Source organism: Varanus komodoensis, unplaced genomic scaffold (assembly GCF_004798865.1).
Source record: "Varanus komodoensis strain SLA01 unplaced genomic scaffold, ASM479886v1 scaffold33, whole genome shotgun sequence".
Taxonomy (NCBI): Eukaryota; Metazoa; Chordata; class Lepidosauria; order Squamata; family Varanidae; genus Varanus; species Varanus komodoensis.
The window spans coordinates 4,806,533-4,834,038 of record NW_025335817.1 but is presented as its reverse complement, the minus strand read 5'-3'; the positions used below and the strand labels follow the sequence as shown (position 1 = coordinate 4,834,038).

General features: G+C 42.9%; 1 protein-coding gene across 4 annotated transcripts in view; it reads right to left on the bottom strand.

Moving 5' to 3' along the window:
* The window catches only part of MYO5A (myosin VA), an 81,941-nt gene that overhangs the window by 6,036 nt on the left and 48,399 nt on the right, over positions 1 to 27,506 (bottom strand). For 3 of the 4 annotated variants that reach the window (XM_044438758.1, XM_044438760.1, XM_044438761.1), the window contains 21 exons: positions 26,396 to 26,482; positions 26,193 to 26,301; positions 24,653 to 24,864; positions 24,083 to 24,239; positions 21,552 to 21,791; positions 20,379 to 20,627; positions 19,559 to 19,652; positions 18,962 to 19,110; positions 18,479 to 18,592; positions 17,436 to 17,579; positions 16,733 to 16,786; positions 14,811 to 15,038; positions 13,397 to 13,497; positions 12,597 to 12,677; positions 10,129 to 10,327; positions 7,342 to 7,416; positions 6,397 to 6,490; positions 2,389 to 2,535; positions 1,837 to 1,991; positions 1,164 to 1,253; positions 399 to 549 (listed from right to left, as the gene is read on the bottom strand). In XM_044438758.1, coding sequence (XP_044294693.1) covers positions 399 to 549; positions 1,164 to 1,253; positions 1,837 to 1,991; positions 2,389 to 2,535; positions 6,397 to 6,490; positions 7,342 to 7,416; positions 10,129 to 10,327; positions 12,597 to 12,677; positions 13,397 to 13,497; positions 14,811 to 15,038; positions 16,733 to 16,786; positions 17,436 to 17,579; positions 18,479 to 18,592; positions 18,962 to 19,110; positions 19,559 to 19,652; positions 20,379 to 20,627; positions 21,552 to 21,791; positions 24,083 to 24,239; positions 24,653 to 24,864; positions 26,193 to 26,301; positions 26,396 to 26,482 — 2,930 coding nt within the window. The remainder of the gene's footprint in view (positions 1 to 398; positions 550 to 1,163; positions 1,254 to 1,836; positions 1,992 to 2,388; positions 2,536 to 6,396; positions 6,491 to 7,341; positions 7,417 to 10,128; positions 10,328 to 12,596; positions 12,678 to 13,396; positions 13,498 to 14,810; positions 15,039 to 16,732; positions 16,787 to 17,435; positions 17,580 to 18,478; positions 18,593 to 18,961; positions 19,111 to 19,558; positions 19,653 to 20,378; positions 20,628 to 21,551; positions 21,792 to 24,082; positions 24,240 to 24,652; positions 24,865 to 26,192; positions 26,302 to 26,395; positions 26,483 to 27,506) is intronic. The other variant, XM_044438759.1, reaches the window with a different exon arrangement.

Here is a 27,506-nt window from a genome sequence, read left to right as displayed (position 1 = left end):
GGCCATACCCCTCTCCCATCAACGTTCCCCAGCACGTGCAACGCCTCATCTTGGGGGCAACATCACCATCATGACTAATAATCACAGATAGTCTTATACTCCATGAATTTGTTTAACCTCCTTCTGTCTGATTCCCCCAATCAACACAGAGACATTACCCTGCACTCCCATTTTGATGGTACACACAAGTCAGGCAAAATATTTTCACAACCGTTTAAATGGGGAAAAGGCTGATGTCAAAAGCTCTTAAGACTGAAATGCTCTTTTTTAGTAGAAATGTTCAAAGAAAATCAGAGCCATCAGAATAAAGAGCACAAGTAAAGAGGGCCTTTAAAGGAGATAAATTAGAAAAGGGAAAACACGGGTTTCTGTTTTGTATTATTCCCATTTCACCTTACCAATCATTGGCTGCAGAATGTTCTCCAAAACTCTGACAAGCTGCTGGTAGATCTGAATTGCCAAGTCACTTAACACTTGTCTATATTCAGCAAGATCAAAATTGGTGAGGCAGTGTTCATTCTGACGAGATGTGTTGTGCTTCATAAAGCCCTGCATTTGAAGAAGGTAATAGTGCATGTTGAAGTTTACATTTCTATATTCCCCTTATCCAAAAAGCTCAGGATAGACATCCTGTTTTATGTGAAGCAAGGGCACAGTCCCATGCATATTTGGATGAGAAAAGGTCCTACCACCCCTGTATTCCCCAACCAGCACTGGTTTTGGGATACTGAGCATTAGAGGATCTTTTTCTGTCCAACTAAGCATACAATTGCCCCTGAACTCCCTGCTGATCTACCAACCACCCACCAAATGGCAATCCAAGGAAAGGTATCAGTCTGGCTCTGAAAAATGCTTTTCTTGCCTGCTGAAAAGCTCAAACCATATTTTCAGATTAAAGAGGAAGGTCAAATGGAGAGGTGGGGACCTCCAGCCCAAGGGCTGCATGAAGACCTCAGCCTCCTTGAAACCCTACCCCCTTTGGGCTCTGGCATCATCTGCTGCTTGAAGGTGGACCCCAAGAGTTGTTGATGGAAGGAATGTGGACCTTGGCAGCAAGACGTTTCCCCAACCTGTTCTAATGTATTCATTACCTTAGCCTGAGCAAGGTATTTTGCTCAGGCTAAGTCAAAACCAAAGGCACACACAGAAATGGTTAAACTTGCCTCTTCACCGCTGTATTGCTTCAAACAGTGTAAAAACCTGCATGTGTTAGACAGCCAGAAGGAAACTGTTTCAAAGTCATCACCTCTTTTCTGAAAGCAAATGAATACAGTGTGAATTAAAAGACAAACTGAAGAAAACTCGATCAATGTTAGTGGCACTTGCTTTGCAATACTATTTAACAGGCATTTTAAATTGCACTGAACTTCCATATCATGTTCCATATATATCCCTTTGCAATTCCACCCCTTTCTATTCCTGCCATACATTCCTCGGCTACAGAAGTCTTCTGAATAGGATTCTGTGCAGGTAAAGGTGATGCACAGAGACCATGAAGAAAACTTACAAGTTAACTGGTAAACAGTGAGATCAATTTAAGAATGAATTTATAAGAATTATGTGATGCTGTAACACACACACTAGTGTTCCTCTATTGAAGAGGCCCTGTAATACTTGGAACAAAAGCACCCTCTATTTTTACAGATAATGTGTCAAATGCCTAAAGGGCATCTGCCCTTTGGATGGTATATAAGTCAAATAAATTCTGTTTTTCTCCATAATGTCGTCATGTGAAAAGAAAAGGTGATTCCACTTCTTGGCAGAATTTTTTAAAAGGCACACAACAAACCAAGGGGATTAGGTACTCCTGTCCCATAAACCAGCAGAAAAACTCACCTTCAATATTTTTTTGATGCCATTAATAGTAGAAGTCAGCAAGGACCTCACTTTCTGATCATCATTAAGGTAGTCAGCATGGCGGACGCACATGAACAAGATGTATGCCGGCAATCCTGGGATGAGGTTGACTGCCACCCCACGCGGTTTCAGATCTGAGAGAGAATGCAGAAATATGCATGCCCACGTTCATGAAATGGTTGTGGTATTTTACACAGCCTGATAAAGCACTCCAGTCTTAGCACACACTCCTTTAACTACTTAAAACAAATTAGATTCAGTTGTTCGATAATATGAACCCACTATTCCTTTAATTTCAGGATTCTTTTACCCTGCAATTATCGACTGCAAATACTCTGTGCCCATTGCAGGACAGAATGGTGTAAAGTTACGGAAGGGGATAAGGAGACATGGGTTGCAACTGATAGATAAATAGGGATTGCTTTTCTTTCTCAAATCTTATGTCAAATAAGCTGGGCATAACTGAAAAAGTAACAGAAGGCATGGCAAAATCACCCTGCAACACTTTCTCTAAATATAAAAGATCCTTACCTAAAATAAGGTTCTTCACTAGCTTGGGCTCATCCTCTTTCTTATATTCTAACATTCCCTGGAAGTCCTTTTCTTTCCTTGGAATATTAACAGGATGGATTGGCTCATCAATTATTTGTCCAGGTGAAATGTTCTCCATCTGGCCCACTAAATGAAAGAAGAAAGATAATTTTTAAAAACCCATTATCATCACCACCCAAAACAATGTGGGTTTTGTCAACAAAATCCAAGAGTGTTAATCAAAAGGGTTCATACTAAATTGTGGAGTGTTCTAATTTAGATTTAGCCTAATCTAAATTGTTCAAGTTCATACATCACAATGACCCAGATTTTTTAAAAAATTCTGTGAATGGGGCAGTGTTGGGTTGTATGTCAAGGCATGCAAACCGGGAATTCTTGCTTTTGTCTTCCCCGGCAAGTTCAAGTTAGAACCCTGCACAGGTTTGCCTCAGAACAGATGACACAGCATGCATTAGCACCAGCCAAGTTCACAATACTGTGTTCACACATTACTGTGACACGAGAATGGGCCATTTGATTTGTTTGCTTGTTTGTGTATTAATGTTTGTTTGTTTATTATTATTTTGTACACTGCCAAGTTCTTCCAACAGGAGTCTCTAAGCAGCTTACAACAGGTAATCAAAGTTACAAACATTAAAACAGCAAAACCAATGATAGGTAAAACAACAATTTAACAATGGCCATTTAAAACTGTATTAAGTGAGGGGACAACCATACACAGCAACATATTAAAAACAATTTAAAATCAATTATTAAAATAACTAGAAAAGAGAAATGTTTTTGCCAGCACCGAAAAGAGAACAATGTTGGCGCCAGGCGAATTTCTCTGGGGAGCCTGTTGCATAAATGGAACGTTGAGACTCACTGCCTAATTAAGACATCCAGAGGACATATTCACAAACAAAGAACTGGACACCAAGTTAAGCCATTGTTCCACTACTGCAGTAATTGCATACTAGATCCTTCAGACTGCACCACAAATCCAGAAGGACAGGGTTGACAGCAACTGCCAAGCAATCACATCCCCATTCTATGGGGATTCAACTTACAAGAGAAGCCTTCCTGCCATAGATGGAAGTTACCTGAACATTAATTCAAAAAACTTAAGATCTTTGGACTTTAAAATCCTGGAATTTGGCTATCCTTGAAGGTGCTCATGTACCCTCTTCCTTCTCTGGTCTCATTTCCTTCCAGAGAAGAAATTCTGTGCATCAGGTAGGGAAACACCACACATCACGATCCTCAGCAAGCTACACGTGCCCCCAGACGTGCACAAGCAATTAAGCCCTAGTTTTCTTTTTTATAGACCAAGGAGACAAGTCTTGGACAATCTAGCACCTCTGTTCATCTCCCATTTGCATTACAGAAGTGTGTACAGCCTAGATACAGAGTTATACTGCATTAAGGGTGTTTTATGTTTTAAAAGTTGAAAGGCAAGATTACGTCTATTTAGAAAATGCAAGATCTTGCTAAAGAAGGCATGAGAAAGGTTTTTTTATGCACTTAGTATATACTCTAAGAGTAGCTTCTTAAGTATGCTTACATGGGAGTAAGCATAGGACTTATTTTTGCATAAACATACAGAGGGTTGAGCAGTAGGAGTGGTAAAATCCACATTCTTGGAGACAAGAATTTTCTTTTCTAAAGCATGTTAATTCTTTCAGCAAGCTGACAAAAAAACACAATCTGGCATATCGAATGATTGGAAACTTACCTTTTCTTCTTATCTTGTGTCAATCCAGTACACTATATGATTGCACACCCAAAAAAGCTGCTGGGATCAACCCATGGGGCTTTAGATAAAGAAAGTTTCTTTTATCCAGAGTCCTGGTCAGTATTAAATTTTTTAATGCCACCTGCCCAACAGGAACTTGTTCTGAAACATGCTTTATCAAAGTTACATTTAGTGTGGCAGAGGGTAGGCAGCAGTAAGATCTTAGCCACTCCTTTCTACCCTTTGATCAAGTGAAAGTTGCTAATGTAATCTTCAGGAGTGCCACTTTTTTAAGGTGTTCCTCCAGCAGACTTGGCAAAATGAACACAGAGGCCTGCCATTTCTGTGTGTCACCTGCCTGAAAGAGTAAAGTACAACCCAGTGAAACAGCAGCTTTTTGTTGTGAAGCAAGCGGGGAGCTGTGTTTATCATGATTAAGGGATAAAGAGCGATTTAATAAGGAAGTAACTCTTCCCTGCACAATGAATATTATATCTGGCAAGCAGCTCTCTCCCTGGAAAAAGAGTCTACAAAGATTAGCAAGCTGTGACGGGTGTGCACAGAAGCACAACTAGACCCAGGAGTGTTTTTCATTCCATTGTGGTGCATTAAGAGTGACTGATGCATACATTTTAGCCATACATCATGTATTAGTAAAAATGGAGCCTGCACAAACAAATATGGCAAAGCTCAAAGCTCAAATATGAGCGAAGATCCAATCCATGACTATCTTCTCCAGTGAGCCTTGCCTTCTTGTGATCTGCCCAAAATTTTGTCAATTTTGCTTCCAAGGTTTGATCTGATGTAAGAGCTGCAAAGTTTCTCTCCCTGGCTTGTGCAGAATGGCATCTGAACAGACAATACTACAAGGGCACAGAAGTAACTCAGGAACAAACTTGGGGGCAAGTTCCTCATTTGGACATCACACTAACCTAGTCAGAGGTGGACAGTTTTGCTCACCGCTGGGTCACTGTGGCACAGAGACCCTGCCTACCATTCTTACAGTGCATTATTTCTTTCACAGCATGATCTGAAAGGAAGAGGGCGATGCCATCTTGTTCCCAAGTACACGGGATTATCTAGTGTTTATCTCATTACTGCCAAAGCACTGCTCAAAGAGGTAAATCCCAAGAGTACTCACACATGCAGGCATGCATTTACACTATTTTCCAAATAAATCCAAACTGAAAAAACATACTTTATCTTCAGTGCAACATTTGCAGTGGCATTTTTTTTCCAAATGTGAGACGAAGTAAAAACTCACAGCCAAAACTCTGATCATTTGAAATGACACCCAGGGCAAGAATGTAGCAGGAGCCAGGGGCAAAAAACTCCCAGTGCTCTTGGTATCGGCCCTGGGAGTCGAGCAGCGATATGTGAGGAATGCAGTTGGGAAGTGGGAAGCCACTGGATAGTCAGTCTCAGCCTGGCTCCCCGGACTCCATCCCACGTCCTCTTGCTGTAAGCCCAGCTTGGCCAAGCATTCGGAGGGCTTCTGGCAGGAAGCGAGTCCTGCTGTTACGCAGGGGCATCTAGTGACGCTGGCTTGCCCACGCCCCGCCCACCGCCCGTGCGCCTCCTTCCTGCGCAGGTGGAGTTCTGCTTCCGCTCCTATGACCTGCAAGCTTTGCATCCTCTGCCACTAGGGTCCCCAGGGGGTTGTGCGCTTGCTCTAGATTGGGCTTGCTTCCCAGGCCACGTCTGCGTGTGGGAAAGAGGTCCAGCAAGCGCAAGAGAGAGACAGAGATTCCAGCTGGATCTTCACATGCCGAGATTCGAGCCCTGATGACACAGTGGACTCTTAAACTGCTTGTATGAGGGCGTTCTCTTCATTACCTATGGCCATCACTGGCTAGAAAGTCCCACACAAAAGTATGACTATTATGAATTCTGATACTGCAGTCTCATGTTTCAGGAGGAATGTGAGTATTCCTGTTGGCCAAGGATCTTTGCATGATCACTTCTTGGTCCCGACAAAAACAAACAATGTCCTTTAGTAAACAGAGAATAATGTGAAAGTCCCCTCCTTGCCTGCTTCCCTCCCTCCCTCACAACCAGTTTGCACACAGCTTCCAGGATAATTCACGCCCTTTTCTCAATGTACTAATATTGCTGACCAATTGAGAATGCGATCTCCAACTCTCTTTAAATTATTGCATCCAGATGTTGACAGCTAAAAAGACTCATTGCTTTAAAGGGACGGTACAATGCATCAACCTTTGTGCTGCCAGAGGAGAGGTGAAAACAGTCTTGACCACACACAGAGACCATACCTTCGAGTTCATCAATCTTTTTAGCAAAGACTTTGAGCTGCTTTTTCAGTTTGCGAACAGTCTTGTCCTGCTTTTCAAGCTGCTCCATTAAATCCTATGCAATAAAGTTGAGAAAGAAGAATTAGAAGATACTTAGAAGTACCCCATATGCAACAGATAAAACAGAAGCAGTATTGTTAGTGTTACAGGAACGGAACACAGCTGAAAGGTAAGGCCATCATCTGGCAGAAGTTTGCAAGCCTGCACACTGCCTAGAACATTTGCAAGATATCATACAAGTATACGGAAGTACATGCAGCATGACAGAGACTTAATGCAGACAAAGTTTGTGAATGCCAACGTAGTCATACCCGATTTTCCGGTAGCAGCCCTCTCATGGGATCAAGAAGATCCCACACCCACTGGTCACCTTCTACCCATTGAGAGAAGAGTGGAGGAAGCAGTGGCCATGCCTGAGGTCCGTTTCTATAACGGGTGTTCTCCCAGGGGTGAAACAACATCTGCACAGGCCCCGTGGCAGAGTGTCTGTGAAGTCTGGCTGACTGAAGTAAGTATCATTTTAAGAATCCTCTCAACTGCTTCGTCTACCACCCCACTATACCTGTAACCCTCCTAGTACCACTGGAATTCAGTCTCAAAGTTTTAAACAGTTTATCTAACAGCAAGTCTAGAAGCATGAGAGACTACCGCTTCTCTCTCAGAATATGACATGTACAGCGAAAAGTGCCTGTTTCCATCATGCTGCAACATTCGTATTAGTAGCAAACTGTGCGCTGACAAAAAGAGGGACAACGCAACTGACACAACAGAAAGCTCTGGGGAGAGGAATGATGTGCTTTAGTTCTCTGAAAAAGAGTTCCTCCCACAGTGGGCCAGGCAGCCAGCTCTTCAGTTAGTGCTCCAGAGACAGCAAACAGAGAAGGAGTGTCTGCTCGATGTACATACAATCGTCCGTTTGTAAAGTGAAATCCGGTAAGACTGATACTTCATGGGGTCATCTGCATATATTTCCTCACAATACTGAAAAAACAGGTATAAAGGATAGGTTCTTCCCGTACTTTTAAGGCACTCGTGTTTCAACAAGCAGCACAAGAAAACGTTCAACTTTATTAATTGCAGAGCAGACCTTTCATGTTCCGTCCGTTTCCCTGCATAAGGAGGCGAAAACCTTCAGACCAGCCATCCTCAATCTAGTGCGCCATCCAGATGTTTTGGACTACAACTCTCAGCATTTCTGACCACTGGCTATGCCAGCTGTGGCTGATGGGAGTTGAGGTCCAAAGCACTCAGTGGGTGCTAGGTTGGGAAAGGCTGCTTTGGATGGATGAAACAGGGGAAAAAATCTGGTTCATTAATTGGTATCAAAAAATAATGGCACCATATATACTTCAAAACCAACTGACAAATAAACTAAAAGCAGCTGGCATTATTCACCACCTTTTTTTACCCTGGCTGGGCCACAGTGGTCAATATCCATGTCGCGCCACAGAAAAAGATAAGAGAAGATATAGCTGACTTAGAGGAGCAGATAGACCATAAAGATTCATCTGCTCCTAAGTATTTTATCCACTTGCAGCGGCAGCAAATAAACGTCTATATTCAGGGTATATTATAGACACATGGGGAGCCTTATCAGCTCTGGAAGTGTGTCCTTGTCCATTTCTGTGGGGTTTCATGGGTAGCATAAAAGCAAGAAGTCGGTAGGGCTGTGCACACATCCCCTTAGACAAGCGGACTCTCTCGCTCCCTCAGAGCAGGGGGTTTCAAAATTGCCTCCCACTGGAGTCAATCTTTGTCAAGACTATTTTTCTCAAGACGGACTGGCAGCGGGAGGGGGTGGAGCAGACGGGGACCCTCGTGCAAGTAGCAGCATGTGGGGAGGGGAGGGCCAGTCTCCCCCACTGCCGCTGCCAGCACCACCGAAATCGTGGCAGACTGCCCTGGGAGAAGGCGAGCGCCCTGCTTCACCCCATGCCGCACGCTGAGCAAGGGGTGTCTTTGGGGCACGGAGCCCCGAAAGGCAACAGGGCTGCCTGAGGAAAAAGAGGGTGCTCCCCAGACTGCTTGTGGGGAGACAGTGGGAGGAGAGGAGAAGTGGTGGGGTTGGTGGAGAGGTCCTGCAGTCTGGCTGCCAATCACAGGCTGCCACGTACCCAGCCACGCATGAAGGGGCCCAGAAGGTGTCGCGTGGCACCAGCGTGTGGATTGTACACTGCCCAGAGAGCCCCTGAAGGGCTAGAGCCGTATATAAATGCATCAATACTGTTTATATTGCAAGCTGCCTAGAAAGGCCTCGGCAATTATAGGCAGCCTATAAATGTATGTAAATAATTAGACAAAATAAATAAATGTGAAACTACATGCAAGCTATCTAAAATGTTATGTGATGTTTATTTGTTTGTTTGTTTATCTGTTTAGGATATTTGTATGCCGTCCTTTGCAAGAGCCTCAGGACAGCTCATGTTATGATATGATACGATATGTTATCCATAATAACGTCATGAACTGCATAACTGCAGAGTCTGGAGAGCAGGTATGAATGCTGCTTATGGCAGGGTTATTCTCATGAAGCAAGAGTAGGAACCTGATTGTTGTGGAAATGCGAGGATCAGTACACTTAAACTATGTATGACGTATCTGTTGAGGAAGAACAGTCTCCAGAGAGGATCACCACACTCCTACCTCGGCTTGGCATCTGGCCTATATAAAAAGCAGAATGGGCACTTGGCCAGCTGGAGTCCTTGACAGGTCAGGCAAGTATTTTGCTAAATTTGGGAGCTGAGCCAAAACCTGGCAACCCAATTCTGCAAATATTAACTTCTTTCCCCCACTTTTTACAATAAGCAAAGTAGCGGAGAGAGATACAAGCATACACAAGCAACTTCAAAAGACTTGGTTTGTCGTTGTATCCTTGCTGACTTGCTACAAATGGATTTGTCTAGTGTGCGGAAGTATTGCAACAGCTCCAGGCCAGACTAGCAGGATCTGGATAACAGGGCTATTTATATGCATATTTCTTTGCACCCACACAAGTGTGGTTATGTCTTTGCAAGCATGCAGACCTTCAGTTGCATCTGCAAGGTTACATATGTCAAAGAAACCCCCACTCAATTATTTGCAGGTAAATAATTTCTCTCACTGTGTGATTCAAGTAAAAATGCTTCCTTTTCCATTCAATGTCATAAGCACTTTAATTCTTATTCAGAGTAGCTGTGCTTCCTTCTGTAGTTCTGCAGAATGCACCCGCCCTGCTTTGTTCTCAAGATATGTTTAAAAACAGTTTCATCACCCTGGCAGGAAGACTATATGGCTATTTCCCCAAAAATAGATTGTTCTCCTCCCTTTACATTACATGGAAACTGAATACTGAGCTGCTGCTGAAGCACTGGGGCTCCTAAGCGATTGCAGCTAAGTGGGAAGGGCCACTTGGTATTGGATCGGTTTGATTTAGTTACCCAGAGGCTTTCAGGACCAAGCAGAATCAAATCACATATGCTCAGCTTCCTCCAGGAACAGTGAAGGAAGTCTCCAAAGCAAGAGGAAGCGCCAATTTCTCTTGCTCCAGAAGCCCTGAAGTAGCACGATCTTGAATCCTGTGTGGTAGCTCTGCCTTCAAGGCATCCTGCACATGTTCTGCCAGCATTAGCATTTCCGCCTCCCCACCACCCACCTCTGAAACTGTGCAGTGACCGCTCCCTGTGCCCCTCTTGGCTGCGCGGACGCTTGGCTTACCAGGTTCTCATTCGTGAGGCGGGTGATCTCGTGCTGCAGACTGGCCTCTATGCGGGCTTCGGGGGGCAGCTGCAGGTTCTGTGCCAACAGCTGCTGCTGGCGATTGTTCTCCTCCTTCAGACTCTGGATCTCTCCACGGAGGGCTTCCAGTTCATTGTCATGGCTCCTCTTCTGAGACTGCAGCTGAGATTCCAGGAGCCTGCACGGAGCCAGGATAGGGGGCAGAGCAAAGGGAAGGCAAGGGAAAAGAAAGTGGATTTCAGAATCAGTCCTGAAGCTTCTCTCCAGAGGTCTGAAGCTTCAGCTGCTGTCCCAGCATACTTAACTGCCAGCTTATATGGAAAAGAAAGAAAATTATGCGGTGCATTTTAAACCCTTTGTGCGCCTTGAGACTCACACTCCATTTGTCTACCAATGGGACTTATCACCAATTAACATGGATCCTAGTACACTGCCTAAAGGATCTCGGCTCTGCAAAGCACAAAGCCTAACAGGGCCAAGCCTGCCATTTCAGGTAGCAGATGTGGGGGCCCTGTGAAAAGGACAGTGACGTGTGAATTGTACTATTTTACCAGCTTAGGGAGGGGACAGGATCTGGATTTCTGTTTCCAGCATTCAGGCTCTCCAGCCATCTCTGATCCCGAAGCCTCAGGGATTCCTTAATTAATGGTTTCATGCAAGGAAAAGGCAGAATCCAAGATGATTGCAGTGGGATTAGGTGCAGGCATGTATGACACAGCTTTGTTCAAGATTAGCTCTGTTCACAGAGAAACAGAAGTGTCTCACCAAAACAAGAACACCAATCAATTTTAATGTAGGGAACGGTTGGAGAAGCAAGGACAAAATCAAGAACCAACAATAAAGGTTCGTGCTGAATGTGCTGTGGATGCACAGTAAGGCCTCAAGGATGTGATTCCTCTTCCATATATGCCAAAGAAGGAAGGGAGGATACTAATGTTTAATACTAATACTGCATTTCTATATTTGTAGCGCACATATATAAACTAGACTGCTCTATCAGACACACTTTCAGGGTTTAAATATACCTAAAGCAGACCAGCTACATTGACCAAGCACATGAAGGTAAATATGAATAATTTACCTTTCATTTCTTTGCCACTTGCTCTAGAATCTTTGGCTTCTAGAACATGAAGACAAGAAACAAAAGCTACCAAATCGCCAATCCCGTTGTTTTCTCTGCAGCCGGGTAACTACCCCAAAGTTAGCTTCTAGCAGACTTACAAAAAGTAGTGGTTAATGCTGAGTATTTTGTTAGTAGCACAAGGAAAGGAAAAAACACTGGTCAAAATGGTTCTCATTACATAAATAACTGTGCTGGCTAATTTGTTTTGTTAAAGTGCACGAGGAACTACCCTCATCATTTAACTACTACAGCAGTTAATTTACTGAGATTAAAGGAACAGATGTTTGGTGAAGACACTTCAAAGCCCCAAATGCTCATCAAACAAGTGGATCCATTTTGAACACTCTGTACATGTGACAAATGTGTGCAGACTATGTTGCTTATCACGGGGGTTTTAGAAAATGACCTAAATCGTTTTTAATAGAGTCAACCGGCATTTTCTTCAGCTGCAATCTCTTAATATTTCCCCCTTGCTATCAGATAAACAGAACTGGCAAGAAATGCACCCAGAATGCTCTCCCTCCATATGTTTTATCTGGCTGATTTAGAGCATGATAAACTATTTTGCACTGGACTATATATATTTAGTAATATTACTAAAATATATAGTTTGGCTCTAGGATTCTGGCAACTTTCTAAGAAGTGGCGTGTCTGCCACCTTCAGTGCAGTGGCCCCATATTTAGCCATGGAAGTGGATGCTGCTGGTCCTCCTCCTCTTCCTCCTCACTGCCACTGGTGAAGAAGGTTCAAAAAGGCTGACAGCAAAAGGGAAGGTGCAGAAAGCCGCACGTTTCCACCTAAGGAAACACACTTTCAAAAAGAGAAGGAGTGTTGAACGGCCAACTGGTCCTCTTCCTCTTCTCATTGTCATCAAAGGAAAAAGCTGGGTAGATTATCTGGCTGCAAAGAAGACACATCAACTTCACCCCCAGATGCTCACCCATCTTCTCCTGGGGAGCACAGACTCATTTCTACCTGTGGCTGCCTCATCACTGCACTATCGTTTATGTCATTTGGAACTTCCACCGCAACAGTTTTGGATCTCTGTCTAAGTCACTGGAAGGCCCACGCTTGGTGGGGCCCAGCATGGTGTCCAACCACGCCTACTGCTAATAATGGACTTGTTTCTAGATGGCAGGCATTGATGGTTCCATTCTCTCTTTTTCTTTTTTTCAGAAAATCCATTTGGATGAAATATTTTTAAACTACTGTAATAAAGGTTACTGAAAAAGCAATGCCCACAGCATGTTAGTAACAACAGAACGAGAGAGAAAGAATGCAAATTAAAAGAGCAGGAATGCCCATCCTGAGAAGTCTTGTAACCTGTTGGCTTGTTTTAGCCCTTCATAAACCAGCCACAGCTCTCCATCTTCATTCAGCATATGATAGTCTTGAAGAGATGATCTTCCAAGCAAAATGGGTTTTTTAATGGAAAAACACAAAAGGAATACATGGTGGTGAAGGCATAAAATGCTAATTAGAAGGACAATACCAGCCAAGTTAGTGTTATTAAAGAAAGGCTATCTTTGGTCTCCCTAACTGCACAATTGCTTTAACGAGGGAATCCTCTGCATGTTTACTAGGAAGCAAGTATAGTGGGCCTAATGCCTAAATGAGTGTCCATAAGATCGCAGTCTGCACATCACAATTCTATATAGATCAGTCAGAAATAAGCTCCTTTGGGTTTAATACTTTAAACTGCTAAATGCTGCATTGAGTTTAATGGGCCAGTGCCCAGTATAGAGGCACAAGATTGTTGCCTTAGTTGATGAAATCATAAACCAGCCTTCCCCCACTCCTTCCATACATGTTGGACTACAAGTCCCATCACCCCAGTCAGGATGAAGGTAGTTGTAATCTAATGCATCTGGAGGGCACTGAGGTTATCATTCTCCTATATCCAAATGCAGATTCACTCCCAGAAATGCAGAGTTGTTCCCTGAGTTCAATGTAGAGTTGTATTTTCTCAGATTATAGACAACAATCATAGTCGCGAATGATAGGATTTTACTGTTTATTTCCTGGTCCTTTTTATTCTAACTATTTCTGGCATTTGGTATAAACACAACCAGTGGCAGCAACAACAAAGAAAGCATGTCTATGCACCATCTAAGTGCACGTACCTGTTTGTCTCCTTCAGACCGATGTATGCCTGGGCTATCTCTCCCTTGTCCTTCATCTTCTGCACATCCTCCAGAAGGATTGTGCAGTCCGTCATGGTGTTCTAAGGAAAATTGAGAGGAAGCCATTTCAAAGGCTGGATGAACCAGAGGGTCGGGTGCATGCGCGTTTAGGGCGAGTGGGGATGACTTAAGCATAAAGTCCGCGGAAGCAAGTAATATTCATTTATTCGCATTTATTACTGACAGTTTCTGCACTGCTTTTAAACAGAAACTCTTGGTGGAGTTTGCACACCAAATGATGGACTAGCACTGAGGAGACCAGAGTTCACATTCCCATGCAGTTGTAAAGGTCACTGAGTGATCCTCAGCCTCTTCATCGACCCTGTTGGGTAGTCATGGAGTTAAAAACAGGGAGGCAAGGAGGAATGCTAAAGCCCAGGGCAAAAGAACATGCTGTTCTTTTCCCAGACCAGATGCAAAGGCACCAGGTGAAGGGTGAAGATTTAAGGAAGAAACCGTACCTCCTTACGAACAACTATCCGGGCATTCAAGCCGAACATACCAGTTGAATAATATGAAGAATACAGGTTAAGACATGATTTGCTATTTATACATGTGTCAGCCTGGATACTGCTTGAACAGAACATCTTAGAGACATGTCATGCCCAGTGGGGAGTCTTGCACCTAAGTTACGCTCACAGACAATGCAAAGGAACTCATTTACCTTGTCATCCTGGCAATCCATCCGCAAGCAAGAAAATAGAGAGACAAACCCGGGTCACTCATATTCATCTGTGCTATAGATCCCCAACTAGGAGAAATGACACACTTTCCACCTTTCCATGATCTGTGCACTCACAGAGGCATTGCTGGCCCAGTGGGTTTTTTCCCAACAAGAAGCCCTACACCAATCCACAAGCCCCAATGGCAAGATGCAGTGCAAGGTTTCCAAATTATATCCCTTAGACTGGGGTGCATAAAGCTTCAATCCCAGATCAGCTGCTATGTGACAGGTATACCAGACAGACATCCATGTGTGCCCTGGTTCGATTTAAACTATCCTTCTTCCTCAAAAAGGAGAAGTGATTTTGCCAATCAAATCATTAAATGTATGATCATCATGCAAGTTGTTAACTGAAGCTCCCAGATGTTTCTCTAAAATCGATGTCCAGCTTTCCAAACAAATTAAGCTACATGCCTGTGCTACTGGCAAGTCACCCAGAGTGACGGCCATGTTAGTCTGCATCGGGCCATCATATTTTACTCTGAAAGCACCTGTAATTCCTCATGCTGTACAATAGTAGCCACGTTCAAATAATCATCACAGTAGGTCACAGAGGATAAGCAAGACTTCTTATACCATCAAGCAGCATGACTATGTATGGCAACTCAAGCTGTCTTTCTTGTTGCTTACCTTGGGCTGAATGGCCTCTTTCTGGCTCATGAGCTGAGACCGCAGGATGAGCACTTCCTCCTTGCGAACCTCCAGCTCCTCACTGACCGAAGTCATCTGCTCCAAGAGGACCCTGTAGGCTGGGGCACCGGGAGCGGTGACGTTTGGAGAGCTCTTTTCTATCAGTGCCTTCCTCAACTCATTCAATTCATTCTTCAGTTTCTTATTCTCTGACTCAAGCTCTTGGCGCTACAGAGGGAAGAAAAACAAACAGTTGCCCTCATTCACTAGCCCCACTCATATATATTTTTAAAAGGAGGGATAAAAACTTCCCTCCTTTTAACAACTTCAGGTCACACCTTGGTGAAAAACCAGGCACTTTGAGTCTCATCTTCTTTATAAATGCTTTATCTTCTTTACGGACTTGTTAGCAGTTTATCTCATGTGGACTGGAATGCTTAGCAGAGGGTTTGCTCCTGTATCAACCAACCTGTGCTTTAAGACCAGCCAGGGCGACCCTCCCTGTGATGCCCAATGAGCATGATGAGATGCTTAATGAAAGGGGCCTAACCATCAACAGCACACGACCATGGAGTCCCCACTGGCCTCGATGGGCTTGCCTTTTAGCGGGCATTTGGCAATCACTTGGGCACTGGGGATGCAACCAGGCCCCACACAATCTGAGAGTGTTGCATTATTTTGCTGTTTTTTATTTATTTAAGGTTGTACTGATCATGCATAATTATGTATTTTACTGTGTTGTATACTGCCCGGAGCCCCATTAGGAGGGCAGGAGGAATATAAATAAAATAACAGTCATGGCTTTTCCCAAGGGATACTGGGAATTGTAGTTGAGTGAGGCAGTAAGAGTCCTGGGCTTCTGCATGCCCCCACATACCTGAAAACTACAATTCTCAGGGTCCTGTCACTATAAATGAGATTCACTACCTCTAGTCTGAATTGTTTTTCCCTGTTATAAAGAATAAAATTGGCAATTCACACAACAAATTGGCTGCTATTAAATCAGTGCCAGAAATGCTTATAATTTAAATCTACTTGTCAATTCATATCACACCCACCCTCCAGGAAGCTCTGACTAGTATTTTATGATAATAACCGACCTGTGAGATGGGTCAGGCTGAGAAAGTGTGACTGGCCCAAGACCATCCAGAAGCAGTCATAGCCAAGGAGGCTCATGAACCTGGGCCTTTCATGTTCAAGCCTATCATTCTTCCGCTGCTGTCCTGGCCACATACTTCAGAAGAATATACCAAGGACTGAATTACAGGCCATCACACTACACTGGCTCTCATGCGTAAGAGATGGCATTGAGGTTCACGTTTTGCCACTCACCGCCCGGTGAAGTCACTCTTTGTTAGTTAAAAGTGGCCTTTTATTAAATGAGCATGGCCACAAAAGAGACTTTAAGCAAGCTCAATAGGACATGATACATTCTCCAGACACAGGCCTCTTCTTTTGTTCTACAGATATTTTATGCAGCCTCTTCTTTTGTGCAATTCCGGAAGAGCCTCATCTAAGTCACTGGAAGTAGCTTGCAGAATGAAACCTCTATCAACTAATACGTCAAGTAATAGGACTACGCTTCTTTCTATTACTCTTGTAATGATGCACATCATATGTCAGCCTTGGCACCCTCTAGGTGGGTTGGATGACTGCCACCATCCTCAGCTCGCACAGCCACGGGAGTCCAAACCATCTCAAACGTGCCAGATGGGGTAAAGCTGAGGCATGGAAAGTATTCTGGACACTTTTTAAGAGTCCTGTAAACACTATCAATACAGCATGGCAAACTGGGGAATGTTGGTACTGCAGGACTTTTTCTGTCTAAATATGCATAAGATTACATATTATGCTTTTATTTTAATCTGGCTACTTAGGGGGTAATGTGTGAGATTAGGTGATCTAAAAAAATCTAGAATTACCTTAAGTGATTCGTATTCAAGCTCTGCACCTCTCATCTGAGGCCTTTCTTCCTCCTAAGCGACCAGAGACACAAGGAAAATATTCATCTGTTAGTCAGTAGTAAAGGGAACAAAAGCGAAAAAGTATAGACATTAGCAGAAAACAATGGGATCTTTTATTTTATATGTATGAGGGTGAAGATGGAGAATGTGATCCATGTTTATACGTGTATTCATACATGTGCACACCTACACACACACACACACACACACACACACACTTCTCATTACAAACATTCATCGGTGAGGGAATTTAAACACCACATAACAGGAGCTAGGGAATTGGGTTACAGCAGAAGTTCACCAACCCTGGAAAAGTACACACAGCACTGCAGCCTAAATGAAGAATGTGGAAGATGCAGCTGGTCCATTTTTAGCCCAAGTTAAAGCAGCAAAATATTATAAGATAGTTCAAGCTGCTGATAGAAGGGGGCAGGTTAAAAGAATCCTTTCAAGTTCGTAATAGGTATTCATGGAAGCAAAGTATCCTTAAAAACCAGCAGAACCAGCCTGTAAGCCTCCAACATCAGTTTTCAACACAAAAGAAAATCATGGAGCGCATAATTGCTATCTTTTGAATCAGTAAATTCAACAGGATTCCAACTCCCACCATTAGAATCCATGTCTCCTCAGATAATGAGGTCGAGCTTTTTCTGGCCTTTACCTTGGCCTTGGTTCGAAGAATTTGTTCCTCCTTCCTGTCCAGTTCATCCTGCAAGGATTGCTTTTCTTGCTCCAGTTCTGTAACTCGTTTTTGTAGCTTGAGGAAGAGAGACATGTCCAGGGGTGCCTTCTTCTCACTGGCGTCCTGATTCAAGGGCAAGCATGGGAATGTCAACATTTCCAAAACACCAAAGGGTGGGGTGGGGGGGTAGTCTACATATTATGTATCATGTGGGGAAGGCTAGAAACAGACTCCACGTGATGGCTTCTCCCCACAGTTCTTCCACCTGGCGTGAAGAGTTTCCATGACAACACCAGCTGTCTCGATATGTGGGTGGTAATGGTAGGGAAATTGTCCCTGCCATTTGGAACGACCACAGCAGCAACCACGTGGGAATGGCGGTGCAGAACAGCCGACCCCAACAGAGCATGCTAATATGTAGACTGACCCTGAGAGCTAGTGGAAGAAGGGGAAAGGAATGGCTGGCAGTTCGCAAGTGTTACTTGATTAGGAGAGCTGCTTGTCCTCTTTGAAAGGTTATTTTGGAAATCACCGTTTTAAAGGTTGTTTTGGTAAATAAATCTAATATAAAAAGCATCTATCCTAAAGCTTGCAAGGCAGGAAACTAGGAACTAACTAGCAGATTTAAGGTCTATGACCAATCCTACCTTTCTTTCTTAGTTGTTTAGGAGGGGAAAGGAGAAAAAAAAGTAGGTTTGCGGTTAGATTCAAAGAAAAATCCTGAACATAGTAAGTTTCTCTCACTGTATAGGCATGAGACATTTTAAGCTAACATAGACAAAATCTTTTAAATGACCACCCTGTGATTTCTGGTCATGCCTTTCTGTCTTCTAATTTTGACAAGTAACAACTCATGTATTCTAGGCAGATGTGAATGACCAACTCCGGCTCTTGTCAAAATCTTTCTGCCTACTCAGGCATTTTAATCAAGTTGGAAATTAGTTTTTGTGGATTTTGCCCACTATTTTATGTTCATATTTTTGTTAGGTGTGTTCTGTTTCACCTATGCTCTCCAATCTTACCTCTGTTCTCACAGGTAGTTCTTCTGCCTCGGTGATCTCAGAGCTGTATGTATACTCAGATTCATTGCTACTGTGTGTGGAATCTGTCCTCTTGTGCCCAGGCTTGGAGATGCTCTGAAAAAGAAAAACAAGAAATGTTCGTTAACATTAATATCTAACTTTCGTGCTCCATATTCACACATTCCATTCACTTTTAATGTTTTGTAAAAGTTGAGAGTGATTTGGTTCTGTCACCTGAAAGCTGGGAAATTAGCATGGAAATATGAGAATTAAAAGCTTAAAGACCCTGCTGAATGAGGGTGGGAAGGTGGTAGGCTAAGAAACTGGCAGAAAACACCCCCTCCAAACTGTGCACTCTCTGGGCCACATTCCTGCTACTCAGCAGCAACCTGGGTTTCCAGACCCGGGCCTGCAGCTGAACACCTATTTCAGCATTTACACTTGCCCGCATCAGAGCTGTTTCCATTTTTCTAAGACACTCACCACCATCAACTTCATCTCATCCCTGAGGTCATCATATCGCTCCTCTAACCGGCTGAACTCCTGGAGCAGATTCTGGTACCTCTGCCTTTCATTGTTGAGATCCAGGTCCAGCTGTTTTGTTTCCTCAAGAAGCCTTTTCTCCATGACCTCTGTAATTAAAAATGTAAATCAAGCAGGAGTGCAACGACAGCAATGCATGCCCCACTTCCAACTTAGGCAGTCACCCCAGAAGGATGCTACAGTTGATGGTATCTAATGACACTAAAAAGCAAACCAAACTCATTTTGTGTTGGACAAATTAAAAATGCAGGTACACTGAAGGAATAGCCTGTATCCCCAGCAGCCCACTGGGCAGGGAAGAGGTCGGATGTTGTCAGAGAGAGTAAAGGGATGGCCACCCACTTCTGCTGCTGGGCCCACCCTCTCTCAGCTTCAGCCATGCCTGCCTTTGGCACAAAGCCCTTGACAGTTTACTCCAAAGGAGTGCATCTCTCGGTGAGTAAAGGTACCATATGGGGATAATTTGACAATTTTATTTTTAAAAGCCCAGAGGAGGGAAGAAGCTTTTAGGAAAGAATTCAATCAAATCAAATTTACCTGTTATCTCTTTCTCCTGATTCTGGATGTGACAGTTCAGCTCCTCTTTTTCTTTTTTAAGTAGGGTGTTTTGCTCTTTTAGTTCCAGCACCAGCTAAAAAATAGAAATAACTCACAGCTAAAACTGAAAAAGATTTAATTTATCAAATGCAGTGCTCCAGTAAAAAAAAACTATTCCAGAAAATACAGCACTTTCATTAAATCTAATAGGGAAAATTAGAAAAGCTAGAAAATTTGGTAATTATGTGAAAATGGGGTAGCCAACCCTGCATTCCCCTTCCCTTCTGCATTACTTCCCTGTATCAAATTTTAGATCAGAAGCAGCATAGGAAAGGAACCTGTCTTCTTGTACTCTGCAAAGCATCATACACATCCAGTGCTAAAAATAAACAAATAAACAAAGCCAAATAGCAACTGTGCTACGATGTCAATAATAAGCAAGAGAGCACTCCTGGCTCAGTTTGCATTAGGCTTGAGTTCAGGGCAGAATTAAGTACGACAGTAAGCACAGCAAAAATACAGCACCTCGTTCATTATGGTGCTGCAAGGAAGACCAAAAAAATGCTGTTTCAGTTTTTTTTTTAAAAAGCATGCATTATATCTTGTAGCATGCATGCGCCAGCTCAAAGAGAAGGGATTCCAACCTGTAAGCAAGCATGAAAGAACAATGCTTTTCAGATGCCACCTATGATTTCCACTGAATATTTATCTTTAAAATAATTGTTAAAATCTGAACACCGTTTTTAATGAAGTAGCATCAAGCAACTGAATACTGCAGCCTGTTTTTCAAACTCTGTGGTACAGGGAAAGGAATTCTCACCTGGTCTGTTTCTTTTTTGTACAGATCTGCCTTTTCCTCGATTATCTTCTTTTCTGCCTGCGTCTGGTGCAGTTCCTTTTGCAGTTTTGCAATCTCTTCTCGCAGACTAAGGAGACGGTTGGTGGCATTTTTGGCCTCTTCTTCACTCATTCTAAGTCTTTCCACATCGTTCTTCAGCTTCTCTGTCTCAGAATTGTATGCGATTTCTAGGGTAGTTAGTTTTTCTAGCAGAGATTTGGAGTCTCTTGACTGAACAGATAACAAATAATACATATCAATGTTTGCAATAAATTTCCATTTAGCATCATTTTTCATATTACTAAAGATATATTTAATGATCGCAATTAGATTGTTTAGCCTTTCCGGCAGGTTATATCAGAGGTAAAGATGGGCTTGCGGGGCCATTCCATCAGCTCTGTAGAGGCCCCAGTTCCTTTAAATCTTTCAAATCAGGGACAGGTATCTTCAGAAGTCTTGGACTTTAGAAGCCCTTGCCAGCATGGCTAATGCTCAGGAATGCTGGGACTTAAAGTCTGAGACAACTAGAGATCTACTTCATGCCCTCCCCTGCTTTAAATTGTAACCCTGCAGGCAGGGAGTTTCTTGTTTGCAACTGACTTGTGTAAATCATTCTAGGGCCCATTGTAACTAGCAATAACAATAATACATCATATAATGTAAACCACCGTATTATTAAAGTAGCAAAATATATTATGTGCTGGTTGACAGAAGTCAAATGTATACAATTTGTGCTCTCTAAAAATACAAAATAATAAAACACTTATTTTATTTTTAACAAATGTAAAACTAGCTATCCACAGAAATGTGCTTCACCTTTGTGAAAGTCCTATATAGAAAATACTTTTGTATGGAATGTACCAACTACTGTTTTGCTATATTTTATTTTCTTATATATAATGGTTCAGAGTGTGACTCTGAAAAAAAGGTATAGATTTTTTAAAAATTGAAATAAATGCATTAGCTACCTGCAGTTGATCATATTCTACAATGGCTGTACTCTATTTCCAGGACCAAAATGCTGCCCACGTACATTTTTCAGTCTAATTCAGTATGTAGCTTATTTATTTATATCCCACTTTTCCAAGGAGTGCTTAATAAAGCTCAGATCACGTATGGTTTGTGATCATTCAACACGCAGCTAAGTCATCGTACCTGCTCATCAATTTTACGCTGGAGCTGCATGATCTTGTTCTCCATGCCAACATTGAGTTTCTTGTAATGCTCCACCGAGCGTGCTTCTATCTTCAGCTTCTTGAGCTCCCTCTTTGCCATCATGCGCCGGTAGCAGCACTGCAGAAAGACCACGGCCTCCAGGGCCCTGTGGTAGTGCGAGCGAGCCAGCCAGCCGCGCACATGTTTCTGTATAATGGTGGCCTTGTGCTCCCGAAGCATCTGCATATTGGCAATACAAAAATAAGGGGCATTTTTTGGTATTTCGGACACTCGGGAAATTAACTGATCCCATTAGTCAAGAGATGGATCAAAGGATGACAAAACCAGGAAAACGAGAAAGGAACAATTAAACTAAAACCAGGAAGGAAAGTAAATGGAGGAGCTGCTTGTTCGTGTACAGCTAAGCACATTCCAGCAAACAACAGTGCAGATTCTTTACCTGTGGCTGCAGTGAATTTAATGTGTGAATTTATGTGCATCAAGGACACAGTCAAATATGCAGGTACAGTGCAATCTTATTTATCATGGCCCATCCAAAGAATATGGATCTCTCCAAGTATTGATAACTTTGAGAGCTAGAGAGATTGAAAAAGCAGAGGTGGGCAGAAGATAAATTCTCCAGAAGCCTGTACCAGCAAGTCCAATAGTCTGTACTGGTGGGAGTTGAAATCCAAAATATCTACAGATTTTATTTTTGCCCACCTTTGGAATAGGATTATGTAAAAACTGTTCCACGGTTTCTTTTTTCCAAGCACTCTCATAAAATCTGAATGGAGAGCTGGTGTTCAAATATTCTTCCTTTATGCAATACCATGCACTTCCTACATCACAGCACACTTCTTGTAATACATTAATCATGCTAATGTTATATTGAATTTATGAGTTCTTGTACCTGGGCTCAATGTTCTTTCGTGTAATGAACAGTATAAAAAACAAACACTTAAACTGGCTGGGTACCTCCTCTCAGAGGTACAGAGCAGCACGGAGACTTATCCTGCAGCTGCATGTTTCTGAAGAAGTGCCAGACTAAGCACTGACTCACAATTAACTCCTGTTTAACTCGCTGCTGAATAGAGGATTCTTCCATTCTCATTGCAGAGGAAAAATGCTTTCTTTACATTGGGCATTTTCTGGAGGGATTTTGCTGCTTTCTGATGTATTTTATGGGGGTATAACTGCAGTACAGAGGATTTTTGTCTTCCACAAGGCTTTGCTCCGGTATGTTGGGATTTAAAATTTAATATCAAATTGTCCTCATTCTAAAAAGCCTGGAAAAAAGGCTGGACAGCTCAGCAGAAGCCCTGGAGGACAACAAAGCCATGGAAAGCCCGTGCAAAATTCCATGAGTGGGAGATCACGAGAGCACAATAAATAATTCATGGGGGGAAGCCCAAAAGGATCTTTGGGGAAGACCGAACCTAAGACCAAGGCCCTACTTACTGTTTTGGCAAACCACCTGGCTTCTAAGCACTATAAACACCATCTTATGACTAACTGCAACTCAAGATCAGCGTTAATACAGCACATTTCTGTGAATGAGGTTGAACTACATGCATTCGTGAATCTACAGTTAAACACAGAGGCCCAAGAGAAGCTGCATGGGCCAGACAGTTTTAAGGAAATCGCAACTCACAACAGGTGTTCAGGGATCCAATTGTGCCCCATGCTGTTCTGCGAGAGCTGTGTTACTCTCCCTCTGGGTCAGCTAAGCACAACACACAGGCCACCCACAGGCACTGGGGGTCCCTTGAGCCATCCAGAGAGTGAGGTATCAACCCATGAGGAGCTGCCAGTCTCCAACTCTGGCCTGTTCTCTTTGACTCTAGCTGAGTCAAGCTGCGTTGAGTCCTCCACTGTACGGAGAATTGTGGCCAGCCATGTGCAAGCCGTGTAGGGCCCCATCTGCAAGTATTTCCATGCCACTAGATCCTAGGCCACTCCAAAAACTTTCCCATTTGAGTTGACACTATGGTGAGAGTACCCAGGCAGTGTATCCCTACTTCCCTAGCAGCCAGCCTGCTCCCCTCTGGGCCCAAGTTTGCAGAGAACAGACGACTCCAAATACAAGCAGCCTCCTTCTGTTTCAAGAAAGGAGACCAGGCTGAACAGCTTATTCACAGGTAGGCTCAGAGTGACGTGCAACCTATCCATGTGGCACAGAACGGCTGAATCATCCCCAGTCTCATAACCCCTAAGTAACTCAGCTGGGTGATGTAACTTAATGTTTGCATTGCAAGAAACAATCATTTAAAATATATATTATGAAGTCTATATAAAAGCATATTTGGGGAACTCTGCAGTGTAAGGATTTTGCAAAGAAGTGCTTAGATAACTAGCACCAGATTGCATGTTTGATTAAGACTATGGCTTGAATAACTAGGCTAAAGCTATCAGTACTGATCATAACTTGTATAAAATATTATTTCTGCTCCAGAGATCCATACGTGGTCTGAGAAGCACATGAAAAAACCCAAAACTAGAATTGTGGGTTGAACACCAGACTCTCTTACCTTCCAGTACCTCCTCCTGGCAATATAACCTCGCAGGTATGACTGGAGAACGATGGTGGCAGCGCGCGTGTGACGATACCGCTTGCGGGTGGCATACATGCGCTGGAACTTCTGAATAGTGATGGCAGCTTTCGTTCTTCGAAGAAAGGTGGCAAGACTGACCAAGAAAATGTGAACATAATTTTATTGTTTCTAGCCTGCAGTTTGGTCAACCAGTCCCTAAGTAGCTGTTGTTACGAGCTATGCGTTATTTATTATTTGTGTTTTTCAGTTTACAAGTATGCCAATCCCATAAGAATGTGACCCACCAAGCCAAATGTTGCTCAGAAACCACAAGTTCTAACTGACATGATACTCAGCAATGCCCTGGCTTTGCAATCCCGGGCAGGAGGCAAGGTGGTAGGTTCATCACGCCATCAGCAGGAGGTGCAGGGCTGTGCACTTGGCTTAGTGAAAAGCCAAGTGCATAGGCCTGGGGTATAAAATGAAAAACCGAATCTACAGTGGCAAGATCTGCTTAAGGCAATCTGTAATGAGATGAAAGCACATTTTCCCAAGTGGCCTGCTCACCATCTTGCCTGGTAGCCCCGAACGTATCTCTGAATGGTGATGGCTGCCCTTTTCATGCGCAGGTACTTCTTCCGCAAGAGCCAGCCCCTGATGGTCTTCTGGATGCGGATGCAAGCAGCTCTCAGTTTATCAGCTCTTATCTTCTCCAAATAGGCTACTTGACCAGCCCGGAAAAATATTTTTGTCTTCCCAAACTGGTACTTATCCTTGTCCTATTTTCAGAGGAGATGTACAGTCAGGGCCAAGCTAAATGTGACAATAGATCTTTTTTTAAAGAGATGCAGTGACAGCAGTTAGTGAAGAGGCCCAAATGCTGCATGAATCTTGAGAAGAAATTCTTCAGGTTAGACTAAGCAAAAGTATCAGGATCATTTAAAATCTTGTTATTTTGAATAAGCAACAGTTTGGAATTAAAGTAATTAGGAGAATATAAAATGTGACAGACTAAAAATAGCTAGACCATCTACCTTTACTCTGAGCTACAAAGATTATTTGGGTATATCAAGAAAACAGAATATTGTGACATTTATTCTGCATTAGACAATTCATTCTTCATAATATGGTTACTTTTCAAAAAGCAGAGAGTTAAACACACAAATACTGCAGTAGCTTTTTTTTAAGGGACAGGGAATTTAAATAAGCCATCTAAATTGCTTTGAATCTTCCCTATAAGGGATCCCCCCTCCCTCATCTGAACCTACACGGAAATCTAATAGGCACCTACCTGCAAGAAAGTCTCATGGAACTCAGTGGGGTTGATTCTACATAAATATGTATATGAATGCTCTGTTAGTTTCTAATCATACATTCATTTTTACATCCAGTAAAAGGGTCAAAATTACACATGATATAGAAGAATTCTATGAATGGACCTCCCAGCAGCTATTCTATTTACCAAAAGGAAGTGGAGAAGAGGAACTGAGCTGGGTCAAAACCATGGTACAGGGAGTTTAACCCCTTCTGCTGGACCACACTCCTGCTGAATATCCCCCCTCCATGCTCTGACTGAAAAATTTATGGGCACAGACGGTCAGAGGGAAGGAAATACCGGAGAATTAAAATATTACAGTTTCACCTTCCTCTTCCAAACCTCACTGTTAATTTTAATTAGAAAAAATACCACTAATCTCCATGAATTGGTTTCAGTCAACTGTTTCACTGAATGAACCACATTTCGGTATTGGTAAAGCTGCTGCTTGCATTCTAAATGGAAAGGCAATCTAAATTTTGAGGGGCACAGTGAGGTGGGGAGTAGAATCCATCTTCACACTAGCAAGGGTAGGATCCCTCTTAGAAAAGCCACATGCAGGCTATCCGGCTGTCCTATTTCAGTGCCCCCCAGCCTTGTGCCTTCCGATCAAATAGCTGGTTGAGGGTAATGGGAGCTGCATCCAATGCATTTGGTGGACACCAGGCTAAGACTAGCAGCAGCTCATGTGCCAGTAGACTGTCTGTCCTACTAATGACACAGATTTACCCATTTTAGCTGTACTGTGACTCTGGCAAACTTTACAGACACAAAGGACGTTAAGACAACTACCAGAATCAGCTTCTCCAAGACATTTTTACATGTCTGCTTCCTGTCAGTGAGGACATCTTTCTGCTTCATTAGGACGCGATAGCGGCTGAAGAATTCTTGATATGTCCACCTGGTTTTGAGAAGCAAGGTGGTGTTAGCCAGGCAGAAACACTCTCTGTTTGTAAATTGTATTCAGGCAAACCGCTCAACACCGGCAGGCTTACCTTGAAGGGAAACCAGCCGCACTGATGCGGATTGTTTCCAGCACACCACACGCCCTGAGCTGCTGTACAGTCCGCTTTTCATCAAACCTACATAGGAAAACATTGCTGAAAATGTGGCTTTTGGACAGCAAGCTTTGATAAAGTTCTATAGGTTTTTTCCCTACAATCTAAGTGTGACATAAACTTTTTAAAACATCAAATCAGGAATAATGCAATTACGATAATAGATGCCTAAACAGCAACAAAATGATCTAAATGATTGCTTGACTACCAAATGCACCCACGGTTAGCAAACAGTGGAAAGCCTCCAGAAGAGGCTAGTTGGAAATAAGTGGGGAGACCCAATATTATGAACAGATCAACAGAAATACTATTAGGGTTAACAGAGTAATTGGGGGAAGAGAATCATTAAACTTCATGGCAGAATTCTCTCCCCCACCCCCCCACCCCCCCACACACACAGTCTCTGTCTCTCTGTCTCTCTCTCTCTCTCTCTCTTGGGGTTTTCAAATACAGATGCCACTATCCCTGAAAAGAAATCAGGGCTGTTCGTCTTCTGGATTAGTCTGTGAAATCAAGAGGGGGGCATGGTGCTGCATAAATGAACGTCCATGTTACTGCCCAGGATTTGAGGCAAAACACTGAGAGGACCAATGCAACCCTAACATCTTACAAAGATGGTCAGTCACCATCAAAAGGTGGGGAAGCGTTCCCACCTTCCCTGGGTGTATGTTTTGCCACTCTCAAGATAAAAGTAGCCTGCACTGCCACATTTTTATTTGCAACAGTACTTCTTACAAGCCACGTGTTATGAAAAATAGAAAGGACCTATATTGACACCATTGGCAATGTGCAAATAGCTTCAAGAAACTCTTCTTCCAAGTGTTTGAACATGAATATAAACATGAATATAAATCCTTCTCCTGTTCTACCATAGAAGCAACTTGAATGAACAAAAATCATTCCATAGGAAACCACTGGGACATTTACAAAAATAATATTTAACTAACTAAGGAGCACATGAAGCCTTTCTGTTTTGTCCAAACTAAGCAATGGAGAAAGCATGCATTTTCCCCACTGTAGTTTCGAGCAACAAGGGTTATACTACAGT